This window comes from Bubalus kerabau, chromosome 8 (genome assembly GCF_029407905.1).
Source record: "Bubalus kerabau isolate K-KA32 ecotype Philippines breed swamp buffalo chromosome 8, PCC_UOA_SB_1v2, whole genome shotgun sequence".
Taxonomy (NCBI): Eukaryota; Metazoa; Chordata; class Mammalia; order Artiodactyla; family Bovidae; genus Bubalus; species Bubalus kerabau.
The window spans coordinates 10,335,954-10,363,361 of NC_073631.1; the positions used below are offsets into that span (position 1 = coordinate 10,335,954).

Below are 27,408 nucleotides of genomic sequence, written 5' to 3' on the forward strand. Positions count from 1 at the left end.
CCTATGAAGAACAGTATGGAGGTTCCTTACAAAACTAAAAATAGAGCTACCACATGACCCAGCAATCCCACTCCTAGGCATGTAGCTGGAGAAAAACATAATTTGAAAAGATACATGTTCACTGCAACACTTTACAGTAGCCAGGTCATGGAAGCAACCTAAATGTCCATCAGCAGAGAAATGGATAAGGACAACGTGGTACATATATACAATGGAATATTTCTCAGCCATAATAAATAATGAAATAATGCCATTTGCAGCAACATGGATGGACACAGAGATGATCATATTAAGTGAAGAAAGGCAGAAAAAAAGAAAAACATCATAAAAATTGTTCATACGTTCTATCTAAAATATGAGACAGATGACCTTATTTACAAAAGAGAAACAGACTCACAGACATAGGAAACAGAGCTACGGTTACCCAACGGGGAAGGAGGGAGGGATAAACTAGGAGTTTGGAATGAACTTATATACACACTACTATAAAAGAACTAGATAACCAACAAAGATCTACTGTATAGCACAGGGAACTATACTGAATATCTTGTAATAACCTATAAGGGAAAAGGATCTGGAAAAGAATATATACATATTCATATAAACATACATATATATGTATATATATATGGGCTTCCCTGGTAGCTCAGCTGTTAAAGAATCTGCCTGCAATGCAGGAGACCCTGGTTTGATTCACGGGTCAGGAAGATCCCCTGGAGAATGTATAGACTACCCACTCCAATATTCATGGGTTTCCCTGGTGGCTCAGACAGTAAAGAATCCGCCTGCAATGCAAGCGACTTCGGTTGGATCCCTGTGTTGGGAAGATCCCCTGGAGGAGGACAACCCACTCCAGTATTTTTGCCTGGAGAATCCCTATGGACAGAAGAGCCTGGTGGGCTGCAGTCCATGGGGTTGCTAAGAGTCAGACATGACTAAGCAACTAAGCACAGCACAGCACATATATATACATATACATATATATGTGTGTGTATGTGTGTGTATACACACACACACACACACACAGAGCTTCCCTGGTGGCTCAAACAGTAAAGAACCTGCCTGCAATGCAGGAGACCTGGGTTCAATCCCTGGATTGGGAAGATCCCCTAGAGAAGGGAATGACTACCCACTCCAGTATTCTTGCCCAGAAAGTCCCTTGGACAAGGGAGCCTGGTGGGTTACAGTCCATAGGATCACAAAGAGTAGGACACAACTGAGTGACTAACACTACTACACACACATAACTGAATCACTTTGCTGTACACCTAACACTACCACAACACTGAATATCAACTATATTTCCATAAAAATTTTTTTTTGTTGTCTTTTGTTTTTTCCAAAATCAGTATGAGCAAGGTGCAAAAGCATGTGCCTGGAGACAGGGAGATGGGAGGACAGGAGTCTGTAGGTGACTGCTGGGGGGAAGGGGATGGGCTGCGTGCAGAGGAGGGAGGGTGTCCCTGATGAGAACCCTTGCAGGGTGCGAGGAGAGGCAATCTGGAGAGGGCAGAGGCGCTGGGCTCTGAGGCAGGGGCTCCACACCCAGCAAAGGTCTGGTCAGCCTTGCACCACAGACAGAGGACTCACACATCCTGAGACCAGAGTGACAGTAACCCAGTGCATAACGGCCACAGACTGGGGAGCAGGCAGTGGGTTTCCTCACTCATTGCTCAGCCACAGTCCACTCAGCCTCTCCTGGGGACCATCACTGAGCCAGGCACTGCCCAGTGCTGCCTTCCCCTGGCGGCATCACCACACACACACCCCCTCGCTGCTGCCCATTGCTGCAAAGCCCTGGGGTCCTGACCTCGGCCCCGCTGCAGCCTCCCCACCAGGTGGGCTCCCACTGTGACTTCAAGTCACCCCCCCCCCGGACTCTGAACTCTGCAAACAGCATTTCCATCCTGACCGAGTTTATTTCGGGGAATGAGCACAGAAATATTGACCAACTCTAGGCATTCCTGGGAGCCCGTGGCCCCTAGGAGAAGATGGGGAGAGGGCACCAGGGGAGAAGCAGCTGGCAAGGGGGAGAGACCTGCCTTCTCAGTACATATGATGAATTATTTTGGGCAGACTCCTGCTGAGAGGAGTCTGAGTCCTCCGAACTAGTGATGAGCCATGAGCTGTCATTACTTTCGATCTGATGAGGTTGCTTTTATTGGTAAGATAACCTCTTGCTGATTCCCAGTAAGACCCCAAGGAAAAGCTGCAGACCTCACAATTACTACAAGTGGGAACAACAGCTTAATAATAAGAGAATAGCAACGCTGCGCCATGTATCACCTTCACTGCCTCATCTAATTAACGGTATTAATAATAAGACACAAAAAATAGAATTGTTGCAAAAAGTGAAAGTGTTTGCATGTAAAGCTGGGAAGACAATGCTAGCCAATTGAGAAGCTCGTGATATCTGAGCCCAAGAGTGATGGGAGGAGGAATAATGACAGCTGGATGCCTGCAACGTGTCACATCATTTTATTACTAAGTTGACCCAATGAGATCAGCACGGTCATCTCCCTAAGAAGAGAGCGCCGAGGCCCAGTGAAACCAGCATTCACCTTGTGCGTTTACCAAGAATGAAATTAGAAACAGTAGAAATAGAGCAACTCAAGATTCATTCACTGAGCAAAGGCTTACTTTGTACCTCATTTTAATGGAATTTTCATTGGGTTTTAAAATGTAATTGTGAATTATACAAAACATACCTTGAAAACAAAGGAGGGAGTCTTGATAATCATCTTCATCTGCTCTTCTATCAGTTTCCCTCTCTTTCTCCTTTCCTAGCAAGGCAGTGTGTGTGTGTATGTGTACCTGTGTACTTGGGACGAGGAAACAAAATAAAGGCAGAGGCCCTGCTCTCAGAAGCTCACAGACCACTGGACAGATCCGTACAACACAGAACTCGTGTCGTAAGGACTAGTCTCAGCAGCCTGGGGCAATAATGTACAGCAGGGTGACTACAGGTAATAATACTGTGTTGTATATTTGAAAGTAGCTGAGAGAATAATTTTTTAACTTCTCATAACAAAAAAAACACAATTATGTAAGGTGATGGATATAACTAAATTTATAATGGCGATCATTTCCCAATATATACATAAATCATAATGTTGTGCTCTTTAAACTGATACAATGTTATATGTCGATAAAACTGAGAAGAAAGAAATAACCAAATTAAATATCAGGGACGCTAAACAGTGTGAAAACAATTGACAATTTAACAAAACTATGGATTTTAGTACAAAGCCTATGGCACCTCTAAAGGAACAGAAGGTCAGGTGTTGGGGAGTCTTCATTCTGGGATTTGTGTTTTTGTAATTGAGAAGAGCTGCAGGATCTAACTTCCATAATGGTCCCAGTTCACCTCAATGTCAACTGGGCCATCAATCCTCAGACCGCAGGGCTAAGCCTGCACCCTCATCAAGCACGGTTAGACCCCAAACTTGACCTGCACTGAAAGTGCCAGCTTGATGGACTGCATCCTGGAGACAGCCAGTGCAAGACGCCTTCTGCCTGGATGCTGCAGAAACTCACAAAACTGACCAACCTCTGTAAGACAATGGTAGCATCACTGCAGGAAGAACGTGAGCAGAGGAAGAATCCCCAAACTTTGGCCAGTGTAACATAAGCTGCGTCTTTCAGCTTCCCCAAAGAGATTTTTTAAAAAAACAATGGACGATAAAATCATGGAAATGGTTTAAATGATAAAGAATAAGACAGTCACTGGCCAATCCTCTCCAGGCATGGGATTCTGGGCAGGGCTCTCCGCTGCCAGGTCACACTGTGCACACAGAAGGACTTCTATTATTTCAAAGATCTTGAATGAGTTCACAACTGCTGATATAACAAATTGTCACAAACATAGGGCTTATGACAACGCACATCTACCACCTTATACTCCTGAAGGTCAGAAATCTAAAATGGACCCAAGGACTAAGATCAGGACGTTGCAGGGCTGGGTTCCCTCTGCAGGGGCTGAGGAAGGAAGCCCTCTGCTGCCTTTTTCAGCTCCTAGTGGCCTGTTTCTTTGGCTTGAAGCCCCTTCCTCTGTCTTCAAAGCTCATCGCTGCGATCTCTGCTTCCACAAAGGCATCACCGGCTCCAGGGTTCCAGGGATACGCTGGCTCTGGAGGTTCCAAGTGGTTCTCAGTATATATCGAGAGCTGGAATGAGTGCAGAGCCTGAGACTCCACCAGGAAGGAATCAGAGGGAGCAGACCCCTCCTGACCATGACGGCATCCAGCGGCCAGGCTCCTGGGAGAGACAATGACTCTAGCTCCTGGGAATTACAATAAGATCTGGAGCTCAAAGATGGGGGGATGTGTTAGAAGACACCGGTCGGCCCAGTGGGGTCCACTGGCTAAATCTGATGTGAATTCCAAGTGAATAATTATCACAGTGAACTGTAGCTCACTGAACAAAATAGGAAGCCATGCATCACTATGGACATCAACAGACAGGGTGAAGATACAGTGCTTCCTTATGTTAATGTCAATTTAAAAATGTAGACTCCACACTGGGGTTAGGAAATTGTCCCCTTGGCAGATGTCTCAGCAACAAGGAACTCGGAAAAGGGTTAAAACCAGTGGGCAAAGTGGAGTTAAGAAAGAATGGGAATTTTAAGAATCTCAAAGCACATCCTCAAAAAATAAGCAATAATGATGGAAAAAGGAAACAGCTTCCAGGGGAAATGCCTGGCAGACACCGTTTGACCTGGACGATCAAAGTTCTGGTCACAGTGTGATGGATGGACCCCCAGCACCGGGCAGTGGGGAGCAAAGAGACAAGGCGGCCCTCCTGTGACTCTCCAGCCAGAAGGTGAACAGGAGGAACCACAGCACCACAAAGTGAGGGCTCCATCATCTGCAGGAACATCCAGATCACTAAGTCAAGGAAACAGGGATTCTTTCTGCTTGATGGCTGCTCCAGAGATGGGCAGTGAGCTAAGCGAGACTCGTGTTCATGAATCAGATCCTTTTGCTCTTAAGGGCAAGGGTGGGATGACTGAAACATGATGGGCGAAGAATGCCTGGGGGTTCTTTGTTCTTGAAAGTTGTTGTCAAAGAGTAAAAGTAAATAACTAGAACATGAATGTCAGGTCCTTATTCCCACTCTGGACTTGATTTTTTTCATCCTCTTAATGCTGTGTAAGATGAAGGCACCCAAGCTCAGGCACCAGAGGGAATGACACTCAGGATCCTCTTGACAGACAGACAAAGGAAACCCTCCTAGAGGAACTCGGCAGGCTCGGTGGAAAGAAACTGCCCATCTCACGTGGGCAGTCTGACTTCCTAAAATACTAAAAGCTTCAGGTATATTAAAACTGCCCTAGGACACTAATCATGGAGGGACACTCTGTTGGGAGGGAGAGGGGTGCAGCGGTGTAGAGGATGTATGGGAAACCTTGGTACCTTCTGCTCCACTGCTGTGAACCTAAAACGGCTCCAAAAATTAAGTCTGTTCCACATGATGCTACTCACATTCACCCTATGTGCATTACGTCAGCAGATTCTGTCTTAGCCTTAGAGACGGCTGTAAACAGACTTTATCTGCAGGTTGGGGCCCCCACTCTCCTGGCCCACAGCCCTACACACAGTAAACACTATCCCTTGCACTGGAGTTGATGTTCAGTCACTCAGTGGTGTCTGACTCTTGGTGACCCCATGAACTGCAGCATGCCAGGCTTCCCTGTCCATCACCAACCCCTCCCGGAGCTTGCTCAAACTCTTGCCCATTGAGTTTCTGATGTCATCCTATCATCTCATCCTCCGTTGTTCCCTTCTCCTCCTGCTTTCAATCCTTCCCAGCATCAGGATCTTTTCTAATGAGTTGGCTCTTCGCATCAGGTGGCCAAGGTATTGGAGCTTCAGCTTCAGCATCAGTCCTTCCAATGAGTATTCAGGCTTGATTTCCTTTAGAATTGACTGGTTTGATCTCCTTACAGTCCAAGGGCCTCTCAAGAGTCTTCTCCAGCACCACTATTTGAAAGCATCGATAGAGGGGTGGGTATGTAATTGCCAAAATAAAGACAGTGACGAGCACAATCAAATTCCACATCCCAGTCTCGCTGGCCTGGGGCCTGTTTCGGGACCGTGACTTACAAGGACATGATCTCAGCTCAAGCGACGCCTGGGCTCCAGCTGCAGAGCCAGGCGTGCTGCTGGCAGCCCCTCCCCGCCCACTAGGAGGTCGTCAGGCAGAATGCAGACAAACAAAAGAAAACGTCCTGGGGTGCAGTTATAGCCCCGCTAACCGTAATCGATCACAGACTCAAGACGCAAAGTCAATACTCGCCAAGTGTAAAGACACAAAATTGGTGGAGATGGGTATTTTATAGACAATACCAAACAAAAGAATTTTTTTTAAGGTGCTTAATCTTTTTTCCATTTACAAAAGCTTTCTCAAATAGATCCAAATATACTATAAAATTATATTTCATTAAATCTCCTATCTGAGATATATAAAATGTTGGCTGCCCCTAACAACAGATACCTTCTTTTTTAGTATCTGTGTGTGTGTGAGAGAGAGAAGAGAGATGAGACTGTATCAATCAATATTTATTTAGTACCTATTACACACAAAGCATGCACTAAACGTAGCAGGTGGAAATTACTGCAAGAAACTGGAGGAGCAGATGAGACTTTCAAAGTAATTGAGTAGTTGGTTCTGTGACTCCTCATTGGGCTTGTTTGGGGATGATTAACAGGATGTGATCCACACAGTCAAAGGCTTTGGCATAGGCAATAAAGCAGAAATAGATGTTTTTCTGGAACTCTCTTGCTTTTTCGATGATCCAGCAGATGTTGGCAATTTGATCTCTGGTTCCTCTGCCTTTTCTAAAACCAGCTTGAACATCTGGAAGTTCTTGAGAAACGTATATGCAGGTCAGGAAGCAACAGTTAGAACTGGACATGGAAAAACAGACTGGTTCCAAATAGGAAAAAGAGTACGTCAAGGCTGTATATTGTCACCCTGCTTATTTAACTTATATGCAGAGTACATCATAAGAAACGCTGGGCTGGAAGAAGCACAAGCTGGAGTCAAGATTGCCCGGAGAAATATAAATAACTTCGCCCATGGACAGAGGAGCCTGGGAGGCTGCAGTCCATGGGGTCGCTAAGAGTTGGACACGACCGAGCGACTTCACTTTCACTTTTCACTTTCATGCACTGGAGAAGGAAATGGCAACCCACTCCAGTGTTCTTGCCTGGAGAATCCCAGGGACGGGGAGCCTGGTGGGCTGCCGTCTATGGGGTCGCACAGAGTCGGACACGACTGAAGCGACTTAGCAGCAGCAGCAGATATGCAGATGACACCACCCTCATGGCAGAAAATGAAGAGGAACTAAAAAGCCTCTTGATGAAAGTGAAAGAGGAGAGTGAAAAAGTTGGCTTAAAGCTCAACATTCAGAAAACGAAGATCATGGCATCTGGTCCCATCGCTTCAAGGGAAATAGATGGGGAAACAGTGGAAACAGTGGCAGACTTTATTTTTGGGGGTTCCAAAATCACTGCAGATGGTGACTGCAGCCATGAAATTAAAAAACGCTTACTCCTTGGAAGGAAACTAATGACCAACCTAGATAGCATATTCAAAACCAGAGACATTACTTTACCAACAAAGGTCCGTCTAGTCAAGGCTATGGTTTTGCCTGTGGTCATGTATGGATGTGAGAGTTGGACTGTGAAGAAAGCTGAGTGCCGAAGAATTGATGCTTTTGAACTGTGGTGTTGGAGAAGACTCTTGAGAGTGCCTTGGACTGCAAGGAGATCCGACCAGTCCATTTTAAAGGAGATCAGCCCTGGGTGTTCTTTGGAAGGAATGATGCTAATGCTGAAACTCCAGTACTTTGGCCACCTCATGCAAAGAGCTGACTCATTGGAAAAGACTCTGATGCTGGGAGGGATTGGGGGCAGGAGGAAAAGGGGACAACAGAGGATGAGATGGCTGGATGGCGTCACCAACTCAATGGACATGAGTTTGCATGAACTCCGGGAGTTGGTGATGGACAGGGAGGCCTGGCGTGCTGCAATTCATGGGGTCGCAAAGAGTCGGACACGACTGAGTGACTGAACTGAACTGAACTGAACAGGATGTGAGGTGGGGGGAGGGGACCCTGGAAGAGAAAAGGCAGTTTACAGGGAGGAGAGGTTTGTGGCTGAATGACTCCTTTGAGAAGCAGTGAGAACGGAGACCTCTGTGTGTCCAGTGTGGTGGGTCCAGTGGTCCCATGACCCTCTGCAATTGCCACAGTGCTTAAGAGTGCATTTTACTGCATGCAATTTAAATAATATTTTTTTAAAAAAAGAGAGTAAAGAGAAGGAAGATTTTAAAATGCCCGAAAGGAACCATATTCAATATCTTGTGATAAACTATAATGGAAAATAATCTGATATATATATATACATATACATATAACTGAATGACTTTTGTTGTACACTAGAAACTAACACAACATTTTACATCGACTATAGCTCAACAAAATCAAAGAAGTGTTCAAAAAGAACATGGATGGGTAAAGTAAAAATATTTTGGAGAAGAAAGGCAGATACTAAACAGAAAGGAATATTTAAGGAATACAGCATAAAAACCATTTTTAGAAGTCATGCTATGATGAAACACTGATCATGACATTAAAAATATAAAGAAACCTTTAATTTCAGAATAAATCACTGCACAGGTACTCTGGAAACAGCAGCAGGAAAAGTAATACTGGTAAGTCTTCACCTTTGTGTGTTTCCTTGCTATTTGTAACCTGTACTCAGTATTATTATATTACTCGATCCAGACGAAAACTGCGTGTGAAAGTTAGGGAAGATTTGTCTCCTTTAGGAATGAGAAACGTGGAGTTCCAGCCTAGGATGGAAGACCAGCTTCCCCTGACAGCAGGTACAACACAAGACCCGCTCACTCCCCGGACCTCACACTCCCTCCTCCCCAGTGGGACAGGGGACGACTCGGGGACTAGGGAAGGGGTTACCAGGGGCAAAAACGCTGGGCTTACAAACAGGTGCATGATTACAGGTCTGAAGGCTCATATCTTTGTCCCAGAAATCACACTTCTGACTCTAAGGCGAGGACAGCAGAACGCCCCCCACACCCTGTTCACCGAGCTCTGCCTTATCTTATTGACAGTATGGAAACACTGCACACGATTTAAGTGCCCAAAGGGCAGAAGTGAGAAACTGCACCGTGGGACTGCTTGATGTTAGAAATTATGTAGCCATAAAGATAACGGTTATGGGGGAAATGGATACTGCTTGAGATAAATAGCGTTAATTGGGTAACTCCTGATTCTTTTATATACACACACACACATATATATATGCAATGAGATTTCAAACCTAATTTAGAATTCTGGGCAAGGGAATTCCCTCAGCATCCAGCGGTTAGGAATCTGAACTTCCACTGAAGGGAGCACAGGTTCAGTCCCCACTGGGGAATTAAGGTCCCACGTGCCCTTTGGCCAAAAATAAATAAATAAATGCAAATTATATAAAGGAAAATAGAAATAAATTAAATTCTGGGCAGGTTCCTAACAAGCTGAAGGTCTCCACGGAGGAGAGAGGAAAGAGATGGGGGTGAGCTGGGTGTGGTCAGAAATCAGGGAGAAGGGGGACCCAGGGGAGGCTGAGAGAGGAGGCTGGCAGGTGAAAGAGCCCAGCAGGAGAAGGGACACTCCCACGAGATGGGGTGGAGGCCCCAGGGATGCCCCATCCAGGGCGAGGGACCCCAGGCTGCAGTCTGTTGCCACCGGCCGCATGGCCAGCCCGAGGGACCCCCAGACCTCCCACGCAAGTCCCAGTCACACTGAACTGCACCAGACCTACGCTGGGGTCCCCTCCATCAGCCCAGCTCCCTGCTCCTCAGTGGCGGCACAGAGCGCAGGGGGCAGACATACCCATAGCCTGAAGGCAGGACCACAACCCGTGGGCTCTATGTTCAGCGCCTGGGCTGGGCCTCCCTGAATTCTGCCAAAACCTCGAGGGCCATCCCATGAGGCAGCCAGACCAGGGCTTCCTGAGGTAGGTCATCATCGCCCAGGCATGAGGGGAGCACACAGAAACCTCCATTTCTACCCCAAGATGAACCCTGTCAGCGGATAAGAATCCCTAGCATTTAAGGCATCGCCACACGTGTTCTAGGTCAGCCATGTAGCCACGGTCAACAGTTTGACAGAGGTCATCTCACTGTTTCCTCTGCTTCAGCAGGCCACAGCTTGCTGTTGCACTTCAAGTCAATTTTCCATCAATTTGCCTAGCTTTTACCAAAATAAGGGGCCTCCCAGGTAGTACTAGTTGTAAAGAACCGCTGCCAATGCAGGTAGACGTTAAGAGACCCAGATTCGATCCCTGGGTCGGGAAGATCCCCTGGAGGAGGACATGGCAACCCATTCCAGTGTTCTTGCCTGGAAAATCCCATGCACAGAGGAGCCTGGTGGGCTACAGTCCCTGGGGTCACAAAGAGTCGGACAGGACTGAAGCAACTCAGCATGCAATAAGAATGCTTATGAAGGAGACAACTGGCTTAAAAAGACCTGGCAGATGATATGTGATACAAACAAACAGGTAAACAGCAGGGCTGCCGTCTCTCCTTCAGAAGCTTCCTTGCTGTAATATCAGGGCAGGGCTGGGACATGCAGCCACAACCATCATTTGAAAGAAAAGAAGGAAGCAATTAGGGGAAAAGAGAGAGAGGATAGAGGGAAGGAAGGGAAGGAGGAAGGAAGGGAAGAAGGGAGGGAAGGAAGGAGGGAGGGGGAAGGGAGGGAGTTACTAAGAATACTGAAGGATCTGATTTACATAAAGCATAGTTCTCAATAAGCCTCTCCTTGGATGTTCATGCTGCCTCGAGACAGTACTGACTGGTTCCATGAAGCACATTGATTAATGAAACATTTAAAAGCTGAGCATCTGCCCAAAACTTAAAGACCCTCCTCACCACGTTCCCTGCGATGCTTAAAGCCATAAAATAGGCCGATCCCTCCCCACCACCTCCCTCCACCTCGCAACAAGCATCACAGGATTCCTGAGGTTCCCTGCTTCCCGGGCAGCAGAGTAAGATGTCACTTACACAAAGGAACACTTGCTCTAGCTATGGGTTTAGCCGTAAATAAGTGAGCACACACATGAGAAGGGTGAACACTCGTTACTGGTGAGTGTGTTTGGTCCAAAAGGCTGAGCCATGCCCCCTCAGGCCCGGCGGCCCTAGCTAGTCCAGCGAGCGCAGGACACGTGTGCATCTGTCCACACCAGGCAACATACTCTAGGAAACACCCAGTGACAAAGATGACTCCAGTGAGACAGCGCATAACATGTCTGCGCGTGACTGGCAATCCCCTCTTCTTATAGTTGGAAAGAAACTCGTCTTCTTTTTCAAGTGACCTAGGCTGGCGAAACAACGCCCAAAGGCACCTCCTCTCCATCTGCAGAGAAGCTGTGATTCACACCACACAGAGGCTCCTAACTGTACAGATCACAAGCTTCCTAGTAACTAGTGACTAGGTTCCTGGATGACTCAGACTGGTCACCCAGACTTCAGAGGACAGTGCCAGTGGTGTGTGGCATAACCACAGTGCAGACCGGCCGGGGCTCCAAGCAGCTGCCCAGGCCATCCACCCAGGTCAAAGGAGAACCCCAACCCCCCCTGGCTCAGGCATCGTGGGAGGGGGTCTGGGAAATGCCCCGTCTGCTACATCCACACAGGCAGGTCGGACGACAGCCAAAGGCCCTGGGCAAGAGGTGCCTTTTCCTGGGGCATACACACAATTTAATTCCACTGTTACCCCAAAGCTGCAGCAACAGTCTCACATTCCAAGGCAAGAAGGACCTTTACTGCTTTGCCTGGTTCATTCTAGGCATTTAACTATTACGGGTAATTCCTGGAATAATTATTCCATTTCAAAGACCACAAAACTGAGGCTCAGGAGTTGAATGACTCATCCGAGGCCACAGGTACTTGAGGGGGAAAGGTGTGGGCTGAGACCCACCGCCTCCACGGTGACAGGCTGTCCCCACAAGCCGGACACACCGCCACTCAGGAAACACTCCTCAGGATGTGAGGGCGATCTGGCTGCGACATCTGTCACCCCGCTGATCGCCAGGGTGACTCGGCTGACCTGGCTGCCTAGGGGGATTTGCCCTTCCTCCCTCACCACTCCGTGGGTGTCCCTCCCGAAGCTGCGAGCTCAGGTGAAGAGGACGACCATCCCTGATAGAGGAGGATCGGGCTTCGGTCAAGAGTGTACAAGCAGCTGTGCTCCCCTACTGGAACCTCCAAGCAAGCTCTCAAGGCAATGCTGATCAGCAGCCACTGGGCCGAGCATGCACCAGCGCAGCGGAGTGCAGCTGGGCACAGAAGACCCTCAGCATCCCAGGCGCAAGATGGCAAGTCAGAGGGGGTTGTGGAGAGGACCACAGTGGGGCAGGCAGAGAAGGCATGCAGAGCTGCCAGGACCGCGGGATCAGAGCTGCCTTTCAATGGGGAAAGCATCCATGTCTCAGCTGGAAGGACGACAGAGGGAGAGCCGGCCCTGACAAAGAGGGTTTGGGACTCCAAGCTCTGGCTGAGGAAGCAGCTCATATCCATCCTTCCTGGTTGTGAATCAGGCTATCCCCTGTTGTCCTACAGGCCTCAACTGCTCTTTTCACAAGAACAAGAGGACAGCTGACGGTCCATGGAAGCCAGAACATCACCCCCAAGGTGACCCATTCAACATGACCCACTCTCAGAAAACCTAGGTCCAAGAGCAGCACTATCATTTATAAGCCCTGCAATCCAGGGTAAAATTAGCCTATTGGAGCCTCAACCTTAAAACAGGAATAATAAGTTACAGAGTTAGGAAGGGAAACTGAAATACATTCTATGCATAAAAGCTGCTTATAGCACTGCAGATCTTTTACTGCTTTCCGATCTTTTGTGACCACTTATTCGACAGAAAAGTTGCAGTGGCCGCTGTCACCTCAAGTCACACTGATTTACACACAAGTGGCTGCCTTACCCACTGCATCACCAACCCAACCAGGGAGGTGCCTGCAGCCCCCAAATCCCTTCCAAAACCCAACCAGAAGTGCAGCCTTTGACATTCTAGGAGCCTCAGTATTTTAATTCTCGTGGCCACTGAGAGTCCCAGGAGTTACTCTATTACTATTCTCGGGTAATACAGAGAAGGTGGCCCAAGGTTCTTTCCAGACGTTTTTAACCTTCAGCACTTGACTTTTATTTGAAATCTGCAGTGCTTTGTAAAACTCAAATCTGGCTCACAATCAACCTCAAGGCCCTCACACACAGCTTGCCATTGGATTGTGTACACAAAATAGCAACTTCCTCCTGGAGGAAAAGCCTGCCTCTGGCTCCTTGGAGCATTCATGAAGAAACCACACCCGTACTCCGAGGGGCAGGCACCAGCACGATTTCCCTCGGGGGAGGGGGAATGGGAGGGGAGCCGAGTGGGAGGAGCATCGTTCCCATGTGTGAGCTTCTGCCCATCTTTTCCCAGGGCGGGGCTAGGACTTCTGAGCAGAACCAGGTCCAGAGAGAAAAGAGGACGCCTCCAGGTGAGCAAACAGGACCAGCCAGCCTCCCGCTGCTGAAACTGTCTGGAGAACTAGTGCTTCTGGATTAAAGAAATCAAAGTTCTCAAATATAAAAATGCTATCCCCCTTAAAGAACCAGTCACCTATCGAGTGCATTAAATTCATATAAATGCCATGCCTGCCACCAATCAGAGCTGGGAAGTTAATGAAAACGCACAGGGTCCCCAGCGCGTCCTTCCCTGCTGTCTCTCCCACGCACAGTGGCAAAGCACAAACCAGAAAAGCCTGCTCGAGTATCTCTCATCAGCAGGTACCTCTTCTAAGGTGGTGTCTGAGAGCCCATAACCTGTCAGGCGCAGCTGGTGGAGGTTCTGGTCGAGGGCCTGGAAGAGCCCTCTGAAGCAGGCTCTGTCTGCACCCTCAGGGATCATGTAGCTCAGCTCGCCCTGGCTGCTGCCTTGAAGAGATGCTTGCGGGAGGTAGGCCTGGATCAGAGACGTGGCACAAGCTGTGTCCTTCGGGTCATCAGCCTCTGGAACAGAAGGCTACCCCCCAGGAAAGCAAGGGAACAGTAAGGAAAGCGAACACAAACATACTAAATTTACATTAACTGGTTTCACCTCTACCCCTAAGCAAATTGTTTTGAAATTTCAACTCCAAGCAGCAAAATCAAGAAACAGCATTTCCAGGATGCATTGCACCTTTTCCTTTTTAAATTTAAATCTAGTGGGAAAGCTGGCCAGGCAAGATGTTACACTAATTGGTCCCCAGGTACATGAGACAGGCTCCCAGGAGGTCTATGCTCACGGACGCCCTCACTGCCTACGGAGAAATCCTGAAAGCCACTCCAGCCCAGCAACTGGACCACAGGATATGGGGCTGAGCCTTCCTAAAAGGGAGACAAGGACCCCCACCCATGGAGGAACGCCCCCTCCCCCAGGACAGTAAGACATTCCCCCTGAATAGAGAGGAAGCAAATAGGAACCTGGACTCAGGGCCACCAAGGGTCAGACCATCAAGACTCGGGGTGGGGCGGGGGTAGGGGGCAACTTAGAGACCTCAGCCCTGAATCCCAGCCCCAGAGCAACTCCAGCCCGCCCCCAGCTGACACAGGGCAATGAGGATGTCTCTCACTGAGAACTCTGACTTCACCCTTTCTATGGTAGAGCTTTAGCCTCTGAACCAAGCATCAGGGTCAGAAAGTTACCTGGGAACATGTGGGGCCATGGTGGTACCCAGCCAGCCACTCAGGCCAACCCTGTTTCCCATCAGGAGCCCTGAATGCCACCTGATTCTTCCTGGCAGACAGAGAGCATCTGGGAGTCCCCACTCACTGCTGTAAAACTTATTTTAGCATCAGGGCCTCTGTACACAAAGGTCTCCACCTAACTACCACCTCCCTTTCCAGCCTCATCCCGGGCCCTCCCACCTCCCTGCCTCCCAACTCCACGCCCACCAGTGACCATGCTCTGCTTATCACTTTCTCGGGCACACTGTTTCCTCCCCAAAGACTGAGACCCCCAAGGACCCTGTGCAGAAAGCACGCCCCCTATTTTGTCACCTCCCCCAAGATCCACAGCCAGCAAGGCCCTGCCTGGATTTGGGATAAGGATCTGCTGAATGACTTGACTGCAACGTGGAAATGCTGTAACTGAGGAACAGTTTCGATTCGTCTCCTCCATTCCCCCAACCGAGGAGGGCCACGTCTCCCTGTGTCCGCTACCAGGGTCTCACCTGCCTGCTGAGCGTCAGGCGGAGCCCCTGGGCATGGGCCTGGGTCAGGCTGGCAGGGGGCCCGGAACAGTGGAGCCGCCCCCACTGAAGCACGGCCACGTGGTCACTCAGTGCCTCAGCCTCGTCCAGGTGGTGAGTGGTGAAGACGATCGTCCGACCTGCAACCCAGGAAAAGGGGCATCAGATCTGCACGGCACACCAGGGGTTCATCCCCTCCCTCCAGTGGAGGAGCTGGGGCAGGGGGTCAGTGGTGTCAAGAGCATCACAGGGTTTTAAGTCAGTTGAGATCACCCCCCAAATCAGAGCCCCGGAAACACCTTGGGGTTAGGACGTGGCTTCTGCAAACCCACCATCACCAGGCGTGACACTAAGGGGCAAGCCAGGGGGTCCCCGGGTCCAGTCGCCCCATCTGTGAGCCCTGAGACAGATCACTGAGTGGATGTAGAGGAGAAATTCACAAAGAGACAGCTGATCGGGACATCCTTCTCTGTCGTCTGATCCTTGACTCTCCACCCTCAACCTCACTACCCCCTCTGCCAGACGCTGGGAGAAGCTCTGTCCTACGGAAGCACTACTGCTGCTGCGTGAGAACACCAGTAACCACCGTGCAGGGCAGGGTGGCAGCCAAGAGGCCGGTCGACGCCCTTGTCAAGTGATGTAACCACGAGTCATGGGGGGCACCACACTTACCTCCTCCTGGGAAGAGCTCACAGCAGCCAAGGGCACAGAGAGAGCATTCTGGGCACTGGGCAGGGGGCGAGGGAGGGGTGGGCATGAGCCAGGGCCTCCCCAGGAAGAAAGAGGGCATGTGGCCACTTTTCCCAGAAACAAATGATCAGCTTATATGTATCCTTTATGAATTCTCACATCTGGTCACATTTTCCAGCCCTTTTTGGGGGAGGAAAGGGCCCAAACTGACCTCAGGGGGCCCGAGGCCAGAGAGCCTGGAAGGCATTTTCATTAAGTTCATGTCAGTTACATGAAGGGACACTCTCAGAACTTTTACTTTCTATTGGCTTGGCCAAGAAGTTTTTTGGGGATGTGACGGAAAACTCTGAACAAACTTTTTAGCCAACTCAATACATTCCCCCACAGGCCTATATCAAGCCCAATTCTACCTATTCTGGTTTACTGAATAAACACACTGATTGAGTCTTATCTCAAAAGCAAATTTTCCAAGAGCAAAGGCTGAACATGATTTTAACTCTGCGTGCCTCTGTGCTAGGTCGCTCCAGTCATGTCTGAGTCTTTGCGACCCTATGGACTGTAGACTGCCAGGCTCCACAGTCCATGGGATTCTTCAGGCAAGAATACTGGAGTGGGTTGCTAGGCCTTCCTCCAAGGGATCTTTCCAACCTAGGGATTGAACCTGCATCTCTTATGTCTCCTGCATTGGCAAGTGGGTTCTTTACCACTAGCACCACCTGGGAAGCCCAATTTTAACTCTATCTGAGTTTATATTTTTAAATAGCAGAGAAAGATAGAAAGACCAGGATTCTCAATTCATCTTGTAAAAACTACATCAAAAGGAAACCATGCTATGTAGACCCTAGAGTGACGAGGAGGAGGGGGCATGGTGGCCACTTTCACCAAGTAGTGTATGTTTCTCAGTCACGTCTGACTCTTTACCACCCCATGGTCAGTAGCCCACCAGGCTCTTCTGTCCATGGAATTCTCCAGGCAAGAATACTGGACTGGGTTGCCATTTCCTTCTCCAGTTTACCTAAAAGGTATGTGCCTATTCTATTGTTCACCAGAGATGTGTCCCAAAGACCAAAGCCAAATCCCCTCACAACACAAGTTCCTTCAAGGCTAAGAAAATATGCTCAGTCCCTGATCTGGAGTTAAGAGACCAGATGATGTGTTTGCAGACAATCATATCATCTAAAAATTAAAGTCAGCTGGAATGTAAATTCCCCAAAAATATAGATGAAGTTCAAAGATTGAGGCAACTTGAGACACACCTCAACCCTCAACGGGCAAGTGTCACTCTGCAAGACACGTCTTTACTGCTTCCCCGGTTCGGGTGCTGCGTCTGAACCCCTCTCCTCAGGAAGCGATCCTTCCCACACCCACTTCTCCTGTTTAACAGCACTGATGAATGGCCACTGGCCAGGCACCCACGTACCAGGCGCTCATCTGTAAACATTCACACACACCTCACACCACCAACCAGCGGCATGATCCCCTCCACTTGCAAAAAGGAAAACTGTTTGCCCAGAGGGGTGAGATCATTTCTCCAGGCCATATAGGACGTGTGGAGCAGGAGAGGGACGAGCAGACTGATTTGCTCTGGTACCTTTTCCATCCTTATTGCTCCCACCAAGGCAGGCACAGAAGCACTGGTCATCAGGCAGTCGGCACTGCTTGTCACTCAGCAGGAAACAAGGGTCAGGCCCCAGGAAGACAGAGCCCCAAACACCCGCGTTCTGCCAGCAGAACCCTCTTCTACTCAGCAGGGGTCGCTTGTTTTCATGCTGCGCTTAGATCTGGTTTACAAAGCTGTGGCCCAGCTGCCTGGAGGCTTGGAGCTGTTTCCAGAAACGACTACATTTTGATTCTTGAAAACATATTTCCCTCCTAGGACCCTCCACCCAATCCTACTGATTCTGCACGTCAGTCAGTCTTCCAAGGAGCCCCTGAAAGACAACCATTGCCAAACGACCAAGAACAGTGAGAAAACATTTAACTCATAAGAAGAGAATCTGAAGAAAGCTGCCTATTTCTGAGATTTTTATCGGATCTAGTTTTGTATCCAGTTACAATTACGCTTGTGACTCAAATGTTCTGTCAGCTGAGCCCTGAAGACCCCAGCTCTGATTTTTCAAGTAAACAAGAGCCATGAACTTGTGGTATGAAATTCGGGCTGCATGCAATTCATGCGAACAGGGAAACAAAATCTACTGATCTGTCTGCCTCTCACCCATCCCTGTCATGTTCCCCCACTCCAGGAGCAGGGAAATGATTTACATTTATCTCAAAACTCCATCAGTCCCTTTAAATGGTGTTCAAAAGTCACGAGTTTTCATTTCTGGTCTCTACTTTCCTCCCCAGAAGGCCTTAGGTAAGTGGATGGATAGGATCTTGGGGCAATGGGCAGGCGAGGTGCTCGGGCGCAGTGTGGTCAGTGTCTCCTGGCCCCAGGTGATGACTCAGACCTGTCCCTGCCCTACCTGTACAGCAGAGCCTCAGACAAGGTCAGCCCATGGCCTCGAGCACCTCCTGCTCCCTGGGGTCCCTCAGTCTGGCTGGCTGCCCATCCCCCAGGCTCCCCCAGCTTCCAGGGCCCACCTAGTCCCTCCAGGCAGCCTCCCTGGCAGGCTCTGCTCCCTCTCAGTCCAGAAGCTGGGAACTGTGAAAGTTCAGGACACCCACCCTGGGCATAGCCCTGGGCCAGGGTCCTGCTTGGGCTCATGAGCTCTGACGTAGCTGCACCAAGTCCGATGAATCTGTGCCCCCGGCACAACCTCATGGTCCTGGAATGATTGCCTAGCGCAGGCCAGTGCCCAGAAAGGAATAGAAAGCCATGCCTGCATCTGATTTTCTTGTGTCCTTCTGCAGCTCCTCTACATTTCTGGAATAGAAAGGATAAGATGGTCCTTTCGGGGCTTCTCCCTGACCCCAGACTAAGCTTTAAGTGGCAGGGGCATCTTTCCTGCCCTAAGGAGAGAATTTGATGACTTTTCTTGGGTCCCTTCTCCTTGCATTTCTTAAGGAGCAAACCCTAACTTCAGGGAAGTGAAGGTTTCAGGTCAAGTCAGAAAGGCTTTGTACCCAAAAGGGCAAAAAGAAAAGCAAAACTGTGTTTTGTAAGAATCAGCAATAACCCTGCCACTGACGCTCCCACACCTGTCTAGAAGCACAAGATATGTTCCCCTATTCCTGAGGTTTCGTTCCAAATTCCAGTGTTTGTATACAAAATGCCCATAGCAATGTTTTCTGGCTGCCACACAGGAGAAATCAGAAGCTGGAAATCAGTAACTGCCCATCTAAAGTTAGAAATCACCTTAACAAAGACGAGAAACCCAAAGCCTCCAGACCAGATGTCCGCTCCTCCCTTGGCTGGGTGAACCGCCTCTGAGGCTGGCTTTAAGCAAACCCCACACCCTTCTCTCTGTGTCTCAGTATCCTCACTGAAAAAAGTGAGGAAACTTTCTTTTTTTCCAGATTGTAGTTGGGACACCCCTTCTGATAATCCCAAAATCACTCCAGAATGGAAGCCACTGTGGATGAGTGCTGTGTCCGCTCGTATCGTGCATAACATGCTCGAAAGACACCACTGCTGGTTCTGAGCAACCCCCAGACCCCCAATACCATGCGGAGGTCACGATGGATGTGTCTCTTCTCTATGCACCCCTGGGTAATATTTTTTATTGTTTGGGGGGAGGTGGGGGGAAGCGTGCTCTACAGCATGTGGAATCTTAGTTCCCCTGCACCCCCTGCACTGGAAGCCATGAGACTTAACCACTGGACCGACAGGAAAGTTCCAGGAATTTTTCTTTTCCCCAGGAATATGTATCATTATTGGGACATGGGCCTCATTCCTCGCCACCTCAACACCCAAGAAAAAACAGAGCGATATCGTCTTTCACGGTGACAGGATGAAGATAAAGCACCACCCTCCTCCGTGATATAGCGGGAAAAGGACATGGAGCACAGCCCTTCACGGTGATAGGACAGAAAGAGAACTTAAAGCACCGCCCTCCTCCATGATATTGCGGGAAGAAAACTAGCACTCCGCTGAGCCCCACCTCGTCGGTACTTGAGGAGGATGTCCCAGATGCCACGGCGGGAGCATGGGTCCACCCCGCTGGTGGGCTCATCTAAGACCACGGTCCCCGACGCACCCAGGAAGGCGATGCCAATGGACAGCTTTCTTCGCGTGCCTCCCGAGAGCACTCGAGCCTGTTGGTGCTGGTGTGGCGTCAGCCCCACATCCTGAAGAGTTCTGAAACAAGAACAGAGCGCTCAGTCTCCCGGACTCCTCAGATGTGCTCGACGTCCCACTCTGGAAGGAAACAGTCACCCGCGAGGACTCGGCTCTTTCTCATCCGCGGACACATGGTGGGGACCCAGAACCATGTGCCCATGATCCTGACACCACAGTGCCGGCCTCCTCGGGGACCAGATACGACCACATCCAAGGACCCAGCATGAGGCCCTGGCAGCAGGGCGTGCCGGGTGGGTCCTGCTTGTAGGAAGTACGTGCTGTGTCCCCTCTGGATTCACTCACCTGCCAAGGGACCTCCATCCCCTCAGGACCCTGGGGAGGATGGCCGATGGGCAGGTGTGGTCAGAGCAACGGGCAGAGGCCGCCCACTGTCCATCCGTGCATCTACGGAAGACTGACCTCGCCCAGGAGCACTAGCTCCGCATCAGCCCCTTCCTGCCTGAGTACCTGGGACACAGCCATGAGTCACCGTGTGCAGAGCAGGAGCGACAGATGCCGCTAACATGAGGACCAGCCCTCTTCTCTCCATGAGCTTCCAGTTTCCGCACTGACTGCAGACACCCAGCATCTTCCGATGCATAGGAGGCGCCATTTCACAAGCAACCTCTCACTCTGCACCATGTGCCCAGTAACACGTGAACACTTAAGACTGTCACCACCTACTTTATCTCACTCTCTTAAGCCCCCTCTTGGAGCAGCAGCACCCACCCACCCACACACACACACACACACACAGGAAACCTTCCTCTGAGCACCCACACACAGTAGATTCACTCCGTCTGAGCCACAGGCCAGTCACAACTTCCTGGAGGCCAAGGAGCAGCCAGAGGAGGAGGAGTGGGGGAGAGGAGGGATTACAAGGTTCCACGCAGTTGAGCTTCAAGACTGTTGGGACCCAGAAAAATGCAAAACTCTCATGCAAACACCAGTAAAATCCCAGGTACTTGCACCTGAGCAACGAGTAAAATGTTTCACTGTTGACAGATTCCTCATCCAGACCCAGAAGGAGCCCAGGCTCCCTTCTCAGGTCTGGTTGTCAGTCGGCCCACTGAGCGGTTAGTCCATGTGGCCCTACATTTCCTGTGGAGTGAACCTCAACCTACATTTATAGCAGTTTTTGCCCCTGTCAGATGCTCCCATTGTGGACAGCAGCCCAGTTGGGAGGAAGAGGACAAGTGGCCCATCTCAGCAGGGGGCTGTCTTGACCTTTATTCCCATTAGAAGCCAGCAATTCCTTCCCACCTGGTGGCTCCCGCTCCATAGGAGGTGACCCTCTGGGGACTAATCCCATTAGTTCCATTAACCAGAGATGGACCGGCAGAGAAAACAAAAACAAGGCGGTGAAATGTCAGATGTTCTCAAACATCCACATCCTAATTACACGTCTACCTTAAACCAAAACCCTCCCCGTTCTCTGTTGATCTTGAAATCAGCACACTCCTAGCCACTCAGGACCAAACCGCACCCTGGACCTGGCTGATTCCAGCATCCACGGCCCCGCCAGAGGCTCAATTCCACCCATCCTCTCCCACACATCCTTCCTCCAGCCGGTCCCTGCCTCCAGCTATCACTCCCACAAAATGGAACTCTCCTCCCTTCCCCTCCTTGCTTCCTGTGTCACAGGCTCTTCCCGCCACAGCGTCACTGCCACTCCCCACAGATCCCAACCACTGCTCACAGGATGGCACCCAGAAAGCCACCCACCTTGTGTTGCCTCAGTGGTTTGTTCAGTATTTGAAATGTCTGTTTCTCTTTCATCTTGATATTGTCTCAAATCTTTGCTCCATTTTTGCATAAAACTCCTGGGAAGAGTTCAGTTTCTAATCCTCTCCTTCCATCCTTTCTCCCCTGACTCCAGAGAGACTTCCCTCCCCATTGTGCTACCAAGATGGCTCTTATCCAGTCAACTAGCGACCTCCCCACACTAAGTCCAGAGGTTAAGCTTCAGTCTTCATGTTACTTGACCCTCAGCAGCATCTGATGCACCAGACCTCTCCCTCCTTAATGGTCTGATCCCTCCTCCTTCCTCACTGATCCCTGCTCTTTAATGGACTAGTTTCTCCTCTTTCCCCATTATTCCTGGCAGGTCCTTCTTCATCCCTCCATCCTCTTCACATGGCAGCATACAGGATTCAATGCTGTGTCCTCTGCTTATGTCCACCTGCACACATGCCCTTGTGGGTCTCATCACCATCAAACAAGCCAGCCTGCAGCTCATGCCTTGTGCTGCTTGCCAGAATCCTCAGGACTAACACTAACCGCATCATGACATCCCATTGATTAAGTTCCCCTCTTGACTTCTACCTTCTCCTTCAAATAAAAGGCAAAATGGTAAAGACCTGACTCTAGACAAATGTTCTCTCTAAGGAGTCCACCCCGGATTGCATCAGCTCGATTGTAACCAAGATGGACATTAAGGGAACCAAGTGCTACCACAGGAGCTGACACTGATCACTTGCCTCTGAATCAGGGCTTTCAGTCCTTGCTCCTCTAATTGAGTATGGCTATCCTAAAACATGATCTCTCCCCACCTACTTCTGTGCACACCAGCGTCGTTGCCAGGTAACTCGCAGCAAACTGATAACCCGTGAGGTTGCTGTGCCCACATCAGAAGATGAAGCCCTCGGAGCATGCTTAGGAGCTGGGTTTGGGCCCAGCCCCCAGCACAGCAGAGTCTGCCATGGTCCAGGGTAGGTGCAGACTTTGAATGAAAATTGGTGGCCTGGGAATTTTTTTTAAAGTGTAGGTAGCACGTAACCAGTTTGTCCGTTAGTGATGTGCACTATTTCTCCCTAAGTTCCCGCTGTCATTTAGGACAGGCTTGACTGGTGCAAAGTAGATGTTTTCCTGTGTATCTGAGTCCCCAGCATCACTGGCGTGGTTGTCATCAGCAGCCACTTCTGAAGACGGGATGTGAGTCAGTCCCGCTGTGGTGGTGAACAGCCTAGACACCAGTTAGCTGCCAACCACATGACTATAAATCCTTATTTTACAAAACAAATCTTGCAAACATATTTTAAGGCGGCAATAAGCAGTAACAGTCATAGTTCCTCAGGGGCCCCTCTTCTTCTGAGGCACATGAGTGACTCACCATCTGTCCTTACGCCCTGGCCTGGTCCCCCATGGGTCAGGCCTGACTGATGCCCTGCTTCATGAACTTGGCTTGAGAGTGAGGAGCCTCCACACTGTGGTCTCACGGTCCCCTCAAGGGGCAGAGCCCAGCTTGGGCCGCAGCTGTCAGCCACACAACCCCGCCCCGCGTGCGATCAGTAGCTCCCCCACTGGATTCAGGCCCCACTCCAGCCCTAACCTTCCCCCTCGGCCCCCTAGCCACACTCACCTCTCGAAGACAACGATTTGTTTCCTGACTAGGGACCTCAGGTCCTCTCCTCCCTGTGGGCTCTGCTTCTGTGAGTCTCTGTGAGACTGGAGGAGCTCCGTGACCCCGGCCCATCCTGCCATCCCAGCCCCTGCCTCCTCTCCCTACACGCATGTCCTCTGCTCCCCTTGGAATGCATCCGGACCCCAGACTCTCCCCTCCCCACCCTGGACGCCCAGCTTGTCAAGTTGGCCTCCAACAGCCTTCAGACCTGGGCCTCCCCTGCGGCCTCTCCATGTCCCGTCCCCAGCCAGGCCCGGTACCCACCCTGGGTCACATGTACGCCTTCCAGGCCCCGGGCTGCTTGCCCCCTCCTGTCTATAACCCCGAATCTGCAGGGTGACATTTAGACTCCTCTGCAGGACTGCTCAGGCTCCTTCACCCACTCCTCACTCCCCCACCCTTCCTTTTCACTTCAGGACACCCACAGGCACCCACACTCTGGACACAGACCTCAGCCCCCATGCTGTCTGCTCCCTCCTTGAGGACAGACCAGGTTTGGTATCCTCCCTGGGACAGTTTCTGATCCCAGGGTTGGGGTTGTAATTCCATAGTTAGAACCACTTGCTAACACTTTCTTCTCACAGATACAGGCAGCGGCGATGCTCGTGAGGCATCTCCCTGCACCCCCCACACCCACATAGGATGGAGGGCAGGGGGAAGAGGTGGCGTCACACACCTGTGGACTTGCTCACGCAGCTCCTGGTGGGTCCCCCGCAGCGCCTTCAGGGAGGCGAAGAGCAGCAGGTGCTCGAGCACCGTGAGGCGGTCGAACAGGATATCCCACTGCAGACACACCCCCAGCTCCGCCCTGACCACCGACGGGTCCTTCTGCAGGCTCCTGCCATTGACGGTGATGGTCCCGGATGTGGGAGGGTAGAGTCCTGTGAGCAGGGATCTGCAGAGAAGATACATCAGTGGGGGCACGGGAGTTGGATGTGCTGCTGCCCTGACCACCCGGAGGCCCCAGGGACATCTGCATCCCATGGGGAGCTCACAGCCAGCGTCCCCCACCAGCACCTGCTACACGGTGAGACAAAGGCTGGACAGAGCTTGGTGGGACGTGAGCCGGTGATCAGGTTATGCTCGCCTGGAACACTCCGTGCCCAATGACCATCCCTGCTGAGAGTTTTTGATGATGACTCCAAGGGTCTTCACAGATGAAGAAACAGCCTAAATGGATGGCCTAACCACCCAAGTCCTCATCATTAGATGTGAGCCAAGCAGCAGCTCATACTCCCATTGCCCCCCACAGCCCTGCGGCCAAGCTTCCTGCCCCTATGCCTGAGCCACCCACCTGCCAACGTCAAATCCATGACAAGCCAAGAGCTCGTCTCCAAAGCTCCTGTCTGCTGGCGCACAGGACACCTGAGGACCGCCATCTCCTAGTTCAGGTCATTTATTATTCATGCTTTACACTATGTTCTCTTTCTAAAAAGTTAGACATATACCCACCACAGCACCTAGCAAACCACACCTAACTACTTACAGAAAGAACTTAAAATGTTATGTCCACACAAATGATGTACATGAATGTCCATCATCACCAAAACCTGAACTCAGCCTCAACTGCGCCAACAGATGAAAAGATAAATGAACTGTAGTGTCTCCATAGCATGGACTCTTCAGGACCTGACAGCTGATGCAACAGCACCACGTATGGGTCTCCAAGCATCATGCCAACAGGAGACTCAGTACCACTCCATTATAGGAAATGCTAGAAAATGCTAACTGTACTACAGCCTCAAGCAGCAGGACTGCGGTCGCTCAGGGGCCAGGATCCAGGAGGCCCAGGGGCCAGCGGGGGTGAGGGTTCACATGTCAGCGTCCTGTTTGTCCCCCGGCCTTTGTGCAGCTTTAGCCAAGCCCAGCTCGTCAGATGCACACCTGGACACATACTGTTTCCTGGGAATAAACTGCACTTCAGTAACCTTGACTGACAGCTGTTGGCTATATGGTTTTCAGACCTCACCAGGGAATACAATGACACTGAGTATACCCATATCAGTGCACTTCGGAGTGCCTCATTTCAAATGGTGACAACCAGCCTGGAAACAGCCTCTGAGCCTCTCCTCCGAGAAGTGCCAGGAAGAGACATTGCTGGGAAGACTCACAACCGATTTCCAACAGTCACTAAAAGCAGTGCAGCCAGCAACCCTCAAAACATCTGCAAACTCCTAATTTAATTCTCTTCATTGTGCAAAACACAGACTCCAGATTTTCTTGCAGGAAACGTGCATTAGTAAAAACTCAGTGTGGAGGCTGGCTTTCGGAGTCTTTATTAGTGCAACCTTTCCCAATCTGAAAAACACTAAAAACATCCTTCATGAAATCTTCAGTTCTTTTTCAGCATCCAAAAAATGAGATGTTTCTTTTCAATTTATTGTCAATAAGAGACTGCTGAAGCTTTTTGAATGTTATTTTTCTTCTTTTGTTAAGAATCTTGAAGCAAATAGTCCCTTTCCTTGTGTTAACTAAGCATACTTTATTTAGCCCTACTAATAAAGAACAAAAAGAAAGTCACTTGTTCAAAACAGAAACTCCATAATTTGGGTGGTTTGGCCTTAAAAATACCCCATTTCCACGGCCAACTTGGGGCTGTTTTGTGGACTGTGAGTGTTTCAGCTCATTCTTTCTCTGGGATCACATGATTCAATTCTTTAAACAAATCTGGAACCACTGGATCCCATATCAAAAATAAAGGCTTCACAAAAACACAACCACATAAAAAGTAGAACATGAAAAAGAAAAATACTGAAGTGTTAAAAAATTTGCAAACATCATTAAAATTTCATCTTCCTCTAAGTATGCAAGCAGAATTAAACTTAGTCAGAGGGGGGAAAAGAATGTCATAAGACTTTTCAAAGGCCAAAGTAAACCCATGAATATTTTGCAGGCAATAAAAGAAGAAATAAATCTATTTTAAAAGATGCCCCCCTACCCCTGAGTCTGTTCAGACCTGCAGCAGCTCTAGTGAGAGGGCTGTCTTTCTGATGTGTCTGTAAACTCTGTATGGAGATGGTTGGATAGCATCTCCGACTCAGTGGACATGAATATGAGTAAACTCCAGGAGATAGTAAAATCCTGGTGTGCCGCAGTCCATGGGGTCACAATGAGTCAGACAGGACTTAGCAACTGAACAACAATAACTGAAACTAAACAAAAATAAACAAACAAAAAGGGATCTAGCCCCTATCTCACAGCTAAACACATCTCTAAGAATCAAAGCCCTGGAGGGAAGGCGGGAGAAAGGGGAGCGGGACGCACATGACGGTGGTCTTCCCAGCACCGTTGGTCCCCAGCAGCGCAGTGATCTGGTCCCTGTGGAAGGTCAGGGTCAGGTCCCAGACGCCCGCCTTGTGGCGATCGTGCTCCTTGGTCACAGAAAGCAGGACAACGCCAGGGGAGCCTGCTTCCAGCTCTCCTTCCCCGTTTCGCAGGGATGAGCCTGTGAGGAAAATGCAGTCCACCCTGAGAAGACTTCAAAAGTCTCCAAATCAATGTTCACACGTGATAACCCAGCGGCTACCTCGGGCCTGAATTTGTGAAACTTATGAAACAATTCCAAAATCTTTCTCTACCTAAATCAACAGGCACATTATATGATGGCTAAACTTAAATGCAAGCAGTGACTGCAAGGTTCTGTGCCCTTACGTCATACATTTTGCAAGAAAATAAAAATAAACACACACATGTGTTTATATATACATATACACAGAAGAACAATATCAGATTAGTGACACATAACTGACAGTCTCCAGAGGTGACCATTCATAGGTGGTGCTGATCCAAATCTTCTGTAAGAT

General features: G+C 49.7%; 1 protein-coding gene across 1 annotated transcript in view; it reads right to left on the reverse strand.

Moving 5' to 3' along the window:
• The window catches only part of ABCA13 (ATP binding cassette subfamily A member 13), a 409,559-nt gene that overhangs the window by 210,254 nt on the left and 171,897 nt on the right, over window positions 1–27,408 (reverse strand). Inside the window, exons 38-44 of the mRNA XM_055589635.1 lie at window positions 26,870–27,050; window positions 24,282–24,500; window positions 20,024–20,220; window positions 15,273–15,430; window positions 13,734–14,083; window positions 11,993–12,182; window positions 8,984–9,071 (exon numbers count right to left, since the gene is read on the reverse strand). Of these exons, the coding sequence (XP_055445610.1) occupies window positions 8,984–9,071; window positions 11,993–12,182; window positions 13,734–14,083; window positions 15,273–15,430; window positions 20,024–20,220; window positions 24,282–24,500; window positions 26,870–27,050 (1,383 nt within the window). The remainder of the gene's footprint in view (window positions 1–8,983; window positions 9,072–11,992; window positions 12,183–13,733; window positions 14,084–15,272; window positions 15,431–20,023; window positions 20,221–24,281; window positions 24,501–26,869; window positions 27,051–27,408) is intronic.